This window comes from Hemitrygon akajei, chromosome 13 (genome assembly GCF_048418815.1).
Source record: "Hemitrygon akajei chromosome 13, sHemAka1.3, whole genome shotgun sequence".
Taxonomy (NCBI): Eukaryota; Metazoa; Chordata; class Chondrichthyes; order Myliobatiformes; family Dasyatidae; genus Hemitrygon; species Hemitrygon akajei.
The window spans coordinates 103,926,052-103,941,036 of NC_133136.1; the positions used below are offsets into that span (position 1 = coordinate 103,926,052).

General features: G+C 40.4%; 1 protein-coding gene across 3 annotated transcripts in view; it reads left to right on the forward strand.

Annotated features, from left to right (window-relative positions):
- Nucleotides 1–14,985, forward strand: part of fras1 (Fraser extracellular matrix complex subunit 1) — a 518,421-nt gene that overhangs the window by 285,087 nt on the left and 218,349 nt on the right. For all 3 annotated transcript variants that reach the window (XM_073065197.1, XM_073065198.1, XM_073065199.1), the window contains exons 20-24: nucleotides 4,180–4,323; nucleotides 7,881–8,033; nucleotides 8,143–8,289; nucleotides 9,903–10,049; nucleotides 13,727–13,867. In XM_073065197.1, coding sequence (XP_072921298.1) covers nucleotides 4,180–4,323; nucleotides 7,881–8,033; nucleotides 8,143–8,289; nucleotides 9,903–10,049; nucleotides 13,727–13,867 — 732 coding nt within the window. The remainder of the gene's footprint in view (nucleotides 1–4,179; nucleotides 4,324–7,880; nucleotides 8,034–8,142; nucleotides 8,290–9,902; nucleotides 10,050–13,726; nucleotides 13,868–14,985) is intronic.

Sequence of the window (14,985 nt, forward strand, 5' to 3'; positions counted from 1 at the left end):
GAAATAGAAAAGCTTTTTGCATGAGCATTTAGCTATTAGCATTGAGAATGCCAAAAAAAACGTGTGTGTGTGTAAATAGTTTCAATATGTGATCAAATAAATTGTTGTGTTCTTTCATAATCAAATGTCCTGTATACATACACCCTTGGAGGTTGACCGGGGGGGGGGATATGGGGTTGCAGGGGGCGGGGTGGTAATGCTACCTCCCTGAAATGAGTTTTTGCAGGGTGGGATGTCTGGTTAACCCATCTGGTCCTGATGCTTTTCGTAGGTTCATCCTCATCTCCTCACATTGTCCTCAGCAATTGAAATCAGAGGGCAGTAGGAGGCTGTGGAAATTCATGTATGTTCCTCTAGATTTTGACAGTCAAAGCGAGCACAGAGGCATTGAGGTCATCTGGAAGTGAAGTCCTGTTGTTACTTATGTTGCCTGATTTTACACACACAGTTCAGTTTAGTGTAAGCCATGATAACATGTAAGCCCTGCCACAGCTGTCAAGCATCGTTCACTGATTCAAGTTTCATTTGGAAATTGTCTGTGAGATAGCTCTCCAGAGATCGTACTTGTAACTCTCTAGGTCGCCAGACTTGAATGCCTCTGATCTGGCCCTCAGAAGATTACGGATCTCATGGTTCATCCAGGGCAGCTGGTTTGGGAAGACTCCGAATGATTTTGTGAGGACACATTGTTTTTATAAAGTCCATGGCAACAGTGGTGTATTCATTCAGATCCACAGATGATTCCTTGAACACAGCACAGTCCACTGACTCAAAGCAACTTTATAATTGCTGCTCTGCCTCCTGCGACTACCTCTTTGTTGTCCTAATATCTGGAGCTTTGCTCTTTAGCCTCGTCCTGTTTGTAGGTGATCCAAGTGATCAGATTTCATGAACAGTGGTCTGGGCTTAGAACGGTAGGCATTCCTTATCTTAGTATAACAGTGGTCATCTCTGTTAGGACCTCTGGTGCTGCAGGTTTTATGCTGATCGTAATTAGGCAGGGATTTCTTCAGACAAGCCTGATTGAAATCCCTGACTCTGATATGAAATATGTCAGGGTGGGCCGTTTGTTGCTTGGTGAAGGCATCTTGCAGTATCTCAAACGCTTGATTATAGTTGGTCATTGTGGTATATAAACTGCCGTCACGATCATGGAGGAGAATTCTCTTGGTGAAAAGAATGGTTGGCATTTGATCATTGAGGTGTCCGATTTCGGGGAAACTCAAGAACAACAAAATCGCCACATCGGAGCACTGCCGAGAGTTTATCATGAAACATGCACCTCTGTGTTTTGCCTTAACCGAATCAGTAGCTTGGTCCCTCCTGCGTATCGAGGAGCCTTCAGATCTGATTGCAGTGTACTCTGAGTAAACCACGTGTCTGTAAAACCGAACCACAACAATCCCTCATTTCCCTATGATACAATATCCTTGCCCTTTGTTCTCCAGCGATTGCACATTTGCCAACAAGATGCTGAGTAGACAGTGCCTCACCCCCTGTGTTTCATCCTGGCTAGAGAGCCCCCTTCCCCCCCCCCCCCCCACTTCTAGCCAAGGCAATGAACCTTCAGCTGCTTAGAAGTGCCATACTCTCATGCTTGTGAGTTCAGTCCAGCAACTCCTTCAGAAGATCATGAAATCTGTAGTTTATTAAAAAGTACATTGCTTAAAGGGCAATTACAGATTGCAGTGAGAGTAATTCAAAGGAGGAACTGTGTATTTAGATGTCTGTTGCTGGTATAACATCACAATGGAGCCATCTGGCAGGTATTATTTCAGCGTTCAGTTCTGGAAGTTGAAACTTTGGGAAGATACATTGGCCTACGGGATACACAGCACAGTTTAGCCAGGTAGTGATGGGTTGCTTTATATAGCCAGCTTGGATAAAGGTTCAAAGGTTCATTTTATTGACAACGTATGCAAGTACAAGACAACTCGGATATTTGTCTTCTCCAGATAGCCAAGAAATATAGAAACACCATGGGAGCTGATGAAAGAAAAGACATCAACTCAACCCGCCCCCCCAGCATGAAAAAGAAAAGCAAAACTCGCAGACCCCAAAATCCCCCACCCCCTTCCACACAGGAAAAAAAAGCGATAATAGTGCCAAAGCCCCCACACCTCCCCTGCAGGCAAAAACTGCAATAATAGCATCAAATACCCCACTCCTCCCCTGCAGAAAAAAACAGGGACAATAACATTGCCCAACCCCCTCACTCACAGAAAAAGCAGTGACTATAACAATCTCCGATCCCCTCACCTGCAGAAAAGAAACATTGACAATAACAATCCCTGACCCCCTCACTCACAGAAAAAACAGGGACAATAACAATCCCTGACCCCCCTCACTCACAGAAAAGTACAACTACTATAGAATCTAAACCCAAACCCCCCCAACACAAAAAAATAACATATCTCCCACTTGCTAATTGGCCACAAGAAGGAAAACACTGAAAAACTGAAGGAAACCAATATAAAGTGCAGTCCAATAGTCACATACTTTTCAGAATATGGGAAATATCAGTCCTGATTTCCCTGGGTGCATTGGTGGAAGAGGTGTGATCTGACTTGTGTGCAAAATAGGATTCAATATGGCAGACGCTGAAGAACAGTTTTCCCTGGGTGGGAATTGAGAGTGCGAGGATAGAATCATAAAAGTAGAGCTGTGTATTTAAGCAAATGGAGAGGCACAGCTCCAGACCCCAGAAATCTGATGCCCTCTTCCACTAAAAGCTGGGTCAAAGCTGAGTTTTGTTGATCTCAGTAGTAAAGAGCTATGAACCAAAGGTGGGTAAAGCAAGTTGGGGGCAGAGTAATCATGATTTGACTGAATGGTAGAAGAAGGAAGTTTGGACAGAATAGTCCACTACCGTTCTTCCGAAATTCCAACAGTGTTTGAAGGCATCATGCATTGTTACAGTGATTCAGATGAGTTAACATTTTGCCCTTCATAATCCAAAATAGAAAGATAAAGTGCTGAAAATACCCATTTAGTTAGGCCGAATCTGTGGAGAGGTGAACATTGAATTGAATTGACTTTATTACTTACATCTTTCATATACAAGAGGAGTGAAAATCTTTACATTACGTCTCTGTTTACATGTGCAATTATAGTAATTTATAATAAATATTATGTACAACAGGGTAGTCAATATGACATAGAAATACAGTTCCATCAGCATGAATTAATCAGTCTGATGGCCTGGTGGAAGAAGCTGTCCTGGATTCTGTTGGTCCTGGCTTTTATGCTGCAGTACCATTTCCCAGATGGTAGCAGCTGGAACAGTTTGTGGTTGGGGTGACTCAGGCCTCCAATGATCCTTTGGGCCCTTTTTACACACCTGTCTTTGTAAATGTCCTGAATAGTGAGAAATTCACATCTACAGATGCACTGGGTTGTCCACACCACTCTCTGCAAGAGTCCTGCGATTGAGGGAGGTACCGTTCCCATACCACGCAGTGATGTAGCCAGTCAGGATGCTCTCAATTGTGCCCCTGTAAAAAGTTCTTAGAATTTGGGGGGCCATACAAAACTTCTTCAACCGTCTGAGGTGAAAGAGGCGCTGTTGTGCCTTTTTCACCACACAGCTGGGATGTACAAACCACATGAGATCCTCGATGATGTTTATGCCGAGGAATTTAAAGCTGGTCACCCTCTCGACCCCAAGATCCGCTGATGTCTTGGGTTAAAAGTTAAGCTGTAAGTTGATGACCTGATAATGAGTGCTTTGTTGCTGGTCTCATTTGGAAAGGGAGGGCAAAATCAATTAGTGTTCTTGCTCATGACAAGTAGTAGATGAAACATGTTGGAATTGAGCGTGGTGAACAAGGCTGAAGCTGGCTATTCTTTTTGGTTGTTGCAGAATTCTTTGCCTGGATGACTTGAAAAATTGCCACATGTTTACATCATTGCCTGAAGTAATGTGTTAGATAACAAGAATGATCCAGTAATGTCCCCATTAGAGTAACTACGAGTAGCATAGAAAAACAATCTCTGAAAATGCACCATGTTGTGCATTTATTCCGTGGCTGGTTGTGTATCAACAATGTCCCTGCTTTAATAGTATGGAAATAAAATTCCTGCTATTTTATGTGTTCAAAATCAAGTTATATTTACCCGGCTCTTTTAATGTAATAGCATTCAAAGATGCTCATTTTTAGTGTTTATTTTCCTTTCTAGCTTGTCATCCTTCTTGCAAAGAATGTGATGGTCCCTCAGATGCTGACTGTGTGACATGCCACCCTCACGCTACCCAGCTGAATGGATATTGCAGAACTGGCTGCACTGAGGGCCAGTACCTGAACCAAGTTGGATACTGTGTTGGTAAGTGAACACTTTAAATGTACATTACAAATTGAAAAGCATCCATTATCTTATTACACATCGTGAAGTGTGTCATACATCCTCCTTCACCTAGATGTGGATCTGTGGCTGAAGCATTACGTTTTAAGGTTTCAGTGTGATGCTGTCTGTTTCCAAGACATGCTTATTTTTCAGCTGAGAAATGGCCTTTTTGACCTGTAGGTCAGGAAGTTTAAGGGAAACACGAGGGGGTATTTCTTTACTCAGAGAGTGATAGCTGTGTGGAATGAGCTTCTTGTAGAAGTAGTAGAGGCCAGTTCAATTGTGTCATTTAAGGTAAAATTGGATAGGTATATGGACAGGAAAGGAGTGGAGGGTTATGGGCTGAGTGCGGGGTAGGTGGGACTAGGTGAGATTAAGAGTTCGGCACGGACTAGGAGGGCTGAGATGGCCTGTTTCCGTGCTGTGATTGTTATATGTTATATGAATGGAAATAGTTTATTGTGGGATAGAGTTCAGCCATTTATAAGGACAGAGTCACAGTAGAGAATAGCATCAAAATTTTTCTTCAAGCTGTGTCCTTGATGAGCTCAGTCCGTGTTGAATCTCTTTGAGGTGAGGCCTTGACTGTTGGGGCTAGAGAAAAAAGAACACTCAAAGCAAACAGCTAAAGCCTGTTCACCATGTTGTTTAGGTCAGGATTTCCAACTGGATCTCTGCCTTCAGCTAAAAGTGTTTCTTCTCCTGATTAAAGACAGAAGTTCTTATATATAGGTATATATATGTGTGTATATGTATATGTATGTGTGTATATATATATATATATATATATATATATGTATATATATATATATGGTGTGTGTGTGTGTGTGTATATATATATATATTACTGTCGGCCCTCCTTATCCGTGGATTCCATATGCACGGATTCAACCAACCACGGATCGGGAAAACCCGGAAGTTCTCTCTCCAGCACTCGTTGTTTGAGCATGTACGGACTATTTTTTCTTGTCATTATTCCTAAACAATACAGTATAACAACTATTTACATAGCATTTACATTGTATTAGGTATTATAAGTAATCTAGAAATGACTTAAAAGTACAGGCAGTCCCTGGGTTATGAATGAGTTCCATTCCTGAGTCTGTCTTTAAATCAGATTTGAAGTCGGAACAGGTACATCCGGTTTTATTTAGCGTCAGTTAGTCAAACATTTTTCTTAGTATATAGTACATATTTTACCTTTCTATGCATATAAAAAAGAAACATATGTATTTCAATAATTAAACCACTGCGTTGCTTATTAATAATTGTAGCTTTCATCAGGGCAGGGCCTTTCACATGCTCCATTAAAATTGTTCCAATCGTTGACCTAACGCTTATCCAATGACCAATGGCTCACCTCTTTCCGTTCGCTTTATTACTTCCACCTTATTTTCAATCGCGAACGTGAATATTTTCGTGAACAGAAACACTGCGGATTCAGAGCTGTGCTGCTAGGTCCTAATGTCCACCGCACGGAGACGTGTTAAATAAAGTCCGGGGTTCCGCTGGGTCCTAAAGACCACCACACAGATAAATGTTAAATAAGGGACTTGAGCGGACATGAATTTTGGTATCCACGGGGGGTCCCAGAACCAATCCCCTGCGGATAAGGAGGGCCGACTGTATATACCTTATAGTATAAGGTATATACTACCTTATATTTAAGGTTATTTAGCTCTTGGATCTACTTGTAATTGTCATCAAACCAATCCCAGTTATTCTTTCAGAGAACCAGTTGTTATTTCCCGAGGGCCAGTGAGAGGGGTACTTCATGACAGACTTAGAGCTGTGCATATCTTCTGGCTCCTGCAGGCTCAAAGTTAGCAGGCTGCCTGTGAGGTGCTGTCAGAGTAGAGCTATCTTTGCAGGGTATTTACAAGCTGTGATATTGATCTTCTTACAGCCACATTTCCGTTGGTGTTGGTGTCCTGAGACTGTGTTGATGGAGATATTAGTGCAGATCAGATGATGTTCAGTTCAGTGGTCATCTGTACCTGTCATGGTTCAGATGATGCAGACGTCTTTGGCTCCCTTTAACAGATGCTAGGGATTGGACAAGGGTGTTGCCACTGTGTCTTGTTTTTGTTTCTCTTTTGAAATAGGCTGTTTGGTATGACAAGTCTGCGCCTCAAGGAAAGGACTCTGTTGTCTAGAAAACTCTGCATCCATGGAAATAGAAACAGTCTTAACTGTTTGGGTCTGAGATCTTGTGTCCTGGTCCTGAAACTTTAATGTTGTTTCTACTCCGACACATGCTTCTTAATAGATTGGATTTAGCATTCTCTACTCTTTCTTCGCCAAATCATGCTTCACCACTTTCACCATGGTATTCCAGTTGCCCAGGTGGATCAGTTTGTCTCTTTTTCCAGTGTGGAAAGAGAAGTCCACCCTGGAATCAACTGAAGCTTTCAGGATTGGAGTGAATATATGGCTGATCGTAGCATGGTCAAGAAGTTACCAATTCAACAGAAATTGTTGCTGGGCTAGCTCATTCTTGATAGTAAGTTGACCTTCATTCTGTGAAGTTAAACTTCCTTTCCAAGATTGTTTCTCTTGAAGAGCATATACCCCTTGTTTATAAACTGGCCATCTCCTGCCCATTGTGTCTGTCTCAGTGCAGCGATGACAATGCCCGAGGTCATTGGCTGTGATAGTAGAGTGGTGTTCAGGCCTGTAACTGCTGGCACTGTCCATACAGATCCTGACATTTCTTGTTCTGAAGTGGAAGTTGCGTGTGTGTGGGATGTTATTAAAGTAGGTTAGCTATCACATACCTGTTACCACAGAGACTTAACAGCACAATGTTTTGATCCAATTGCAAAGTGTCTATGAGTAGGCTCTACAGCAGGGTTGGCCAGACCCTGCCTCCTACCATACATTCCTGACTTAGCGGCACACCTGACCCATATTCCCAATTTTCCAACCACTGCTGATGGTCTGGCCACATTCCTGATTCCTAGCACTAACCACAATCCTTAAGAACTAAGGATTGACAGCGGTATAGCTATCACCTCTCGCTATACCTCTCACTTGCTGCTGCAGGAGAAGGTGTCTGCCTGTGGCAGTCTCTCACTTACTGCTCCCGAGGGAAGATCCTTGTATTTGACTGATCTCTTGGCAAGGTTTAATCGGCGGATGGTAGATTTGGACTCTATGATTCAGGTTTATGATGTTTTGGTTATGGTCACTTCTTTTGTTCCTACTTTTGGGTAATTTTGAATCGGAGGCATGAAGATAATGAACACTGAGTAGAACGGAACCAAAATATGCCTTTTGATTTTGTGTTTGATATTCTGTGTTTTCGCTCTTTTTTTTGTTTGTGCAATTTTGTTGCATGAAGGAGGGGGGGTTTGATGTTTGAAGATTTTCTTTGAACGGTTTGGTTCCAAGATTCTTCTTTGTTTTGTGACTGTGGGGACGACGAATTTCAGGGCTGTATACTGCATACATACTTCGATAATAAATGTACTTTGAAACTGGAATCCTTACTATTCAGGGTTACCAGGACCAATAGTGTTTTTAATTTGTTTCAGCTTGCCAAGCGGAGTGTCATCGGTGTGTGTCTAACCTTCAAGGTGCAGGCAGTGTCTGCCTGACCTGTGAGGACAACCGCAAGCTGTTGCTTGGAGACCACTGCGTTTCCCATTGCCCTAAGGGGTACTTCATGAGCAGCGGTACTTGCAGAAGTAAGTAATAATAATTATAAATAAGTGCTTAATAGTAAATATTTGTAGGTTCAATGTTTATTGAAATTGGGGAGGTCAATCATTCATGTCTTTCCTATGACAATTTCAGGATGCCACCCGTCATGTAAGGCCTGCAGTAGTGGAGGAGCCTCTGGTTGTACTGACTGTGGAGCAGACCTGGTTCTTGCCCAGAATGGCGTGTGTATGAGTGCCTGCCCCCAAACGTATTACAGTGATAGTGACCGGATTTGCCGGCGTACGTATCTCTGTGACCACATGCTATCTGAAACCTTGCCTTCACCTGCTGCTTGCTTGTTGGGACTTGTACCGAGGGGGGTGGTGGAACTTCTAACCTTACACCTCCAGTGAGCTGGCATTGTCAGTACTTGCAAAATGTGAATATGTTGTAACTGTGAATGGTAAAGAAAAAATGAGGAGCACGTGCCTTTAGAAGCAATAACAGAGGACCCTCGGTTTAAGAATATGTATTGTAAATGTAGGTAGAAATAACCATATGTGTGGCATAAAGTTGGAGTGTGTTACAGATAAAGCAGATTTTCCTTGTGTAATGGGAAGGAAAAACTATTCCATGTATGTTACAAGAAGTTTCAGCTCAGTGGGTACTTTATTAGATACACTTGCTCATTAATGCAAATAACTAATCAACCAATCACGTGGAAGCAACTCAGTGCATAAAAGTATGCAAACATGGTTAAGAGGTTCAGTTGATCAGACCAAACATCAAAATGGGGAAGAGAAGGGACCTAAGGGACTTCACGAGCCAATCCACGTGATGGATTCACCTGATCAATACACGCATAGTTTGAGGAGATGTGACTAGATAGCACTGAACAGTTGGGATAGTGGGAACATTTTTCTCTTCTTAAGAATGCACTATCCTGTGTATTCATTGAAAATGTCGACATGTACCGGGGAAACTCTCCGTTGATTTGCGTAAGATGCTGCCAGTTTGCAGTCTCATTAATAGACTGCAGTGAAGATTCCCCCAGCAGTTAATAACATAAATATAGAAACAATTTATGGACAAGAATTTTCTGTTGGCCTTGAGATACCATTAAGTTGTTTGAAATTCTCCAGTGTCAAATTGTCTTTTTAGTGATTGTATTCACAAACTGAAGTGTTTTTCCCATGATAAAATTGTTGAGAATGTTGCCTCATTAACTTTGTAAGGCATTGCTGATGTACTTGATACTGTAAATGATTCAATGAACAAAAAAGGATCTCATGCTGTGCTGGCAGATGTGGAATTAGTTATGTAACCGTATGGATTTCTGACAACTATTATTTGCTCTATTTGCATTGCCACCAAAGTGTCCTCAAATAATTCTAGTATTGAAGAGTTCTTAAGCACTTTGTTTTATTTCTAGTCTAGTTAATACATTATCAGGCTGTTTTGATCTCAGGCTTGTTGATGTAATAGATTCTTGTCACTTTTGGAGATGGTTTGAAATTCTTGTGATCATTTCAGAATCAGAATCTGGTTTATTATCCCTGACGTATTCAGTTAGATTTGTAGTTTTGCAGCAGCAATGCAGTGAATGGCATATAAATTACTATAAGTTACAGAAATAAACTGGAAAAGACAAATAATGAGATAGTGTTCATGGGATCATACTCTTAATTCATTCGTTAAATTGATTGCTAGTTCTCCAGTTGTTGTTTCATTTGTTTTAACATTTGTAGCCAACAGTATAGCAAAAGGAAGTTAATAATTAAACAATATGTAGACATTTAGTCCAAGCCTTTTGTAACCTGATTCATTTTTATATGAGATGGAGTCTATGGTAATATAGTTTGTTTTTTTTAGGGTGAAACATCTCACTGGATTTCCTCCTTTTTACCTTTTAGCCTGCAGTAGTCAATGTTTGACTTGTGAGTCAGATTCAGCCTGTTTGATCTGTAAAGACCCAACTAAAGTTTTACTCTTTGGCGAATGTCAATATAGGAACTGTGCCCAACAGTACTACATAGACTATTCTTCAGGAATTTGTCGAGGTAAGATAATCCACTAAGTCACTTCCTTCAGAGATCTGATTTTCTTTATTTCATTAGTTTTCCCATTTGTCTTAATTCTGAAAATAATTAATTATCAAAAAATGTGGTGGTATGATGTGGATGTTTGAAGCAAGTACTCAACTTCTTGTTGAATCCTGTGAAAAGCAGACATTCACAGAAGATTCTTCATCTGGAGTTGTGTGATTCAATTATCCGAGTAAAGAAACAGTTGTACCTTTATAAGCATTTTTTAAAAATGTAATTGAATATCAATGTAAAAAGTGAATATTCAACTGGGAGCATTGTTATGCAGAGTGATTGATGCCAGTTTGAATTTCAGGCTCTGTTGCTTTTTCAGAATGATTAAAACTATGTGCAGTAGCATCCGTTGTTTGCTAGGTGTGTCCTTGTCATTTCGAGTATGGCTTGCTTATATTATGCAGAGTAGAAACAAATGCAGATTATAGCATGAAGAATGTGTCAAACACTTCCTTAGAAATGTAGGAAAGTGTTGCAAAGAAATTAAATACAGTAGTTGCTAAATCAAATGGCCCTTGGAAATAATTGCTACATTTGGCTTAAGAGTAATGTGACTTGAAATAGTCTTGAACTAAATTGTTTCTTTTAAAGAAATTAGAGAAAATTAAAACAACAGCAGATTACAATGTTGAAAATCCTGCGAAAGGTCTGTGATAAATGAATATTTGAAATCCATATATTTAATTAATTGCCAAATGTTTATGGAGAAATTAGTAATGAGTTTGACTCTTTATTTGAATTTAATTTTGTTTAACTTTAATGAAAACTTTCATGGCTGAATTTACTCTTGAGTGGTGAAAGGATAAGTTCATCAGTGAGTTGTACAGTGATGTAAGTAATTTTATTTTGGGGCTAAGTGTATATTTTATCTTATTATATTTGGTGACTTAACTCTGAAAATTACTATCTTTATTAAATATTCAGTGTTGTATTATGAATTTTTTGGCTCTGCTGTCTTTACCATTGATTACTCTTCTATTTGTTTACTCTAGTAAATCCAGAACTTCAGGTTGGAACTTACACATACTGTATGTACCAACCCACCCCCAATATTGACTGTGGAGGTGTAGTAATAACAGTGGGCAATCATAGTGCAATATAAAATATATTGTGTAAACCGTAGAGGAAAGAAATTGTATCTAAACTGAAGTGAATGCATTACAGTTTGGAGTTTAGACTTGTCATTTAATGCAATCACTATGGCCTTCAGCTATGTTGTTACCTGTTACATTATACATTTAAATCAGATTAGGTAATAATGCTTTACAGCTCTTTGACAACTAAATGTTGCAGATAGCTTGCTCACTTATTTAACTACTTTAGCAAACTATACAATTACATCTTATTTTTATCTAAATCTAAGAAATTGTATCATTATATCAGACTCAAATTGGGCATTTGGGTTCAATGCCCACTGAGGATGGGTGGGCTATTTTGAAAATGTTCTCTTGGCAGTAGTCCCCTCTTCTCCATCCTTTCACTGTGCCCAAGGTTGTATATTGGTAAGGCTGGTTTGATGGTGTCTACCTAAAGGGAAAAAGACTCCAGCTCAGCAAGGATGAGGGTGAGTTTCAGCAGAATATCCCCTATTGTAACTTGACCAATGCAACCATTGCTTTGGGGTGGGAAGGTTGTTGTTTCGGACATCATTAACCTTTGTTGATATTTGGCATTTAATACCACCATTCTGACAATCCTGATTGAGAAGTTGCAGAACCTGGGCCTCTGTACCTCCCTCTGCACTTGGATCCTTGACTTCCTTACCGGAAGACCACAATCTGTGCGGATTGGTGATAACATCTCCTCCTCGCTGACGATCAACACTGGTGCACCTCAGGGGTGTGTGCTTAGCCCACTGCTCTACTCTCTATATACACAGGACTGTGTGGCTAGGAATAGCTCAAATACCATCTATAAATTTACTGACGATACAACCATCGTTGGTAGAATCTCAGGTGGTGACGAGATGGCATATGGGAGTGAGACATGCCAACTTGTGGAATGGTACCACAGCAACAACCTGGCACTCAATATCAGTAAGACAAAAGAGTTGATTGTGGACTTCAGGGAGGGTAAGACGAAGGAACACATACCAATCTTCAGAGGAATCAGAAGTGGAGACAGTGAGCAGCTTCAAGTTCCTGGGTGTCAAGATCTCTGAGGATCTAACCTGGTCCCAACATATCAATGTAGTTATAAAGAAAGCAAGACAGAGGCTATACTTTATTAGGAGTTTGAAGAGATTTGGCATGTCAACAAATACATTCAAAAACTTCTAAAGTTGTACTGTGGAGAGCATTCTGACAGGCTGCATCACTGTCTGGTATGGAGGGGCTACTGCACAGGACTGAAAGAAGCTGCAGAAGGTTATAAATCTAATCAGCTCCATCTTGGGTACTAGCCTACAAAATACCCAGGACATCTTCAGGGAGCGGTGTCTGAGAAAGGCAGTGTCCATTATTAAGGACCTCCAGTGACAGGGCATGTCCTTTTCTCACTGTTACCATCAAGTAGGAGATACACACTCAGCAATTCAGGAACACCTTCCTCTATGCCGTCCAATTCCTAAGTGGACATTGAAGCGTTGAACACTACTTCACATTTTTTTAATATACAGTATTTCTGTTTTTGCATATTTTTAATAATCTATTTAATATACATAATTGATTTACTTGTTTATTTATCATTATTATGTTTTTTATTTATAATTTTTTCTCTGTCTGCTATATTATGTACTGCATTGAACTGCTGCTGCTAAGCTAACAAATTTCACGTCACGTGCCGGTGATAATAAATCTGATCCTGATTCTATACAGTGTTTTCTTCCGTTGAAATCTACACCTTTTCATTTTCATCCAAAGTCATTGGGTGATAGTTTATTTTATTTATTTATTAAGATACAGTGTGGAACTGGCCCTTCTGGCCTTTCGAGCCATGTCACCCGGCAACCCCAGATTTGATCCCAGCCTAATTCAAGGACAATTTACAGTGACCAATTAACCTACCGACTGGTACACCAGGGAGAATGTACAAACGCCTTACAGGCAGTGGTGGGATATAGGAATTATGGAAAATTTACTTCTGCTTCCATAGCTGCTGTGATCAAGAATGCTTCAAAACACTTCAGATCTTTATGTCTGCAAGGCTGGGTATTAGCACATTTATCCATTTATCTCTCTGACAGCTACAAGCAAATGAATATTTTACCTTCCCATCTGGTCTGCATTGTAGTTACTATCACTGTGCATTTTATACATCAACATACTGTAGTAGGATGTCAGCAGCCTTCATGTCAGTGTACAGTGTACACTACTGTCCCTGGGTACACTATCTTTAAAATTAGATTCGCTCGAGATATACTGATTTTGGAGCCAATTTTTGATAGTTGTTGAACTATAGCCCTTTTCTTTTGCAAGCATACTGAACAAGGTGAGTCTTCAGAATTGGTTTACTGTACTGACAATGTATATCAAACATATTCCACAGCATTTCAACAATTAAAAAAAACTGTTGCCAGATCTTTGTCTCCAATTCTGGTACAAACAGAACAATTTAGCCAGGATGCATATCTGGCTCTGTTAAGAACACACATTATTGTGTTATCTTTAAAGAACTAACAGTGGTTTTTATTTTGGTAGAGTGTGACTGGACCTGCAATGCTTGTAAGGGGCCCCTCAAAACTGACTGCCTACAGTGCATGGATGGCTATATTTTGCAAGAGGGCTCCTGTGTAGAGCAGTGTAAAGTGGGCTTCTACAAAGCAGGAGATGAATGTATACGTGAGTCTTCATTGTTATTTGTACTTTAATGTTATATGCAGCAGGAAAGTGTCAGGTTCCTTATGAAATGTTACTTATTCAACCACTAACGATTATTTTATTGAGCTACCATTGTCGTTGGCAATACTTTGGCCCAGAAATTATATTTTGCAGAGAAACACATGCTGAAGAGGCACCATTGCACCAATACAGTTACCATATCATATAGGGCATAATGACAAAAACCAAGTAGCTGTCCCTAATTTTTGGAGTTGCATGCAAAGTGCAAGCTTATCGGTGTAATATTGCTCTCTAGGTGAGCAATTAAAGCGGCTGTCCATAATGGGAGCCTCGGCTAACTGCGGTGAGGCAGATGCTCTTCGTGTTGGCACAGTTAGTGGATAAACATACTCCACATCAAACAACCCATTCTCCAATGCTCTGATGAAACTATGACAACAGGGATGAGAATAGGAAAGGTTGATAAAGGTAGAAGACCTTAAACAATAAAGCGCAGACGCAGCTAGTCTGTGAGTCCATGGAGGAAGAATTTATTATTGTCTTCTGTGACAGACTCCCTAAGCATAATGCAGGGAAGCACTGATTTTTTTCCTGGAACACTTGAGCAGGACACCTCCCTACATTAAGGCCAACTTTGGTGATCAAGTTCCGCTCTGTTTCTTAGTCATATAATTGCATTACATGTTGTAGCAGTGAGGTCAAATGTGTATTGCATGAAGTGCCTGTCCTTAGGTGAGTCTGGTATGCAGAATCAGCAGTTTTAATGACCATACTGAGCATTGTGCATCAGCAAGTGTTGGAATACAATGAATTCTGGTTAATTGGTCCATCGATTAATCGGGGCAGCCGCCTATTTGGGTCAACCTTTCAAGAACAAAAGCTAATCAATAATTTAGTTGGGATTCTCTTTGTATATTTGGGACACTATGCTGCTTAGTTGGGACAGGACACTGTTGCCAAACAGTTTCTGACGAGCGTCAGTTGTATGCACTTGTGTGACTATTAGACTCTACACTGTGCCTAGAGTGAACAGTTTTTAAATAGTGTAAGTTGCATGTGTTTGTGTTCAAATAGCAGTGATTTTTGTCACAGATAGTTGAGAAATAAGCAGTAAGACA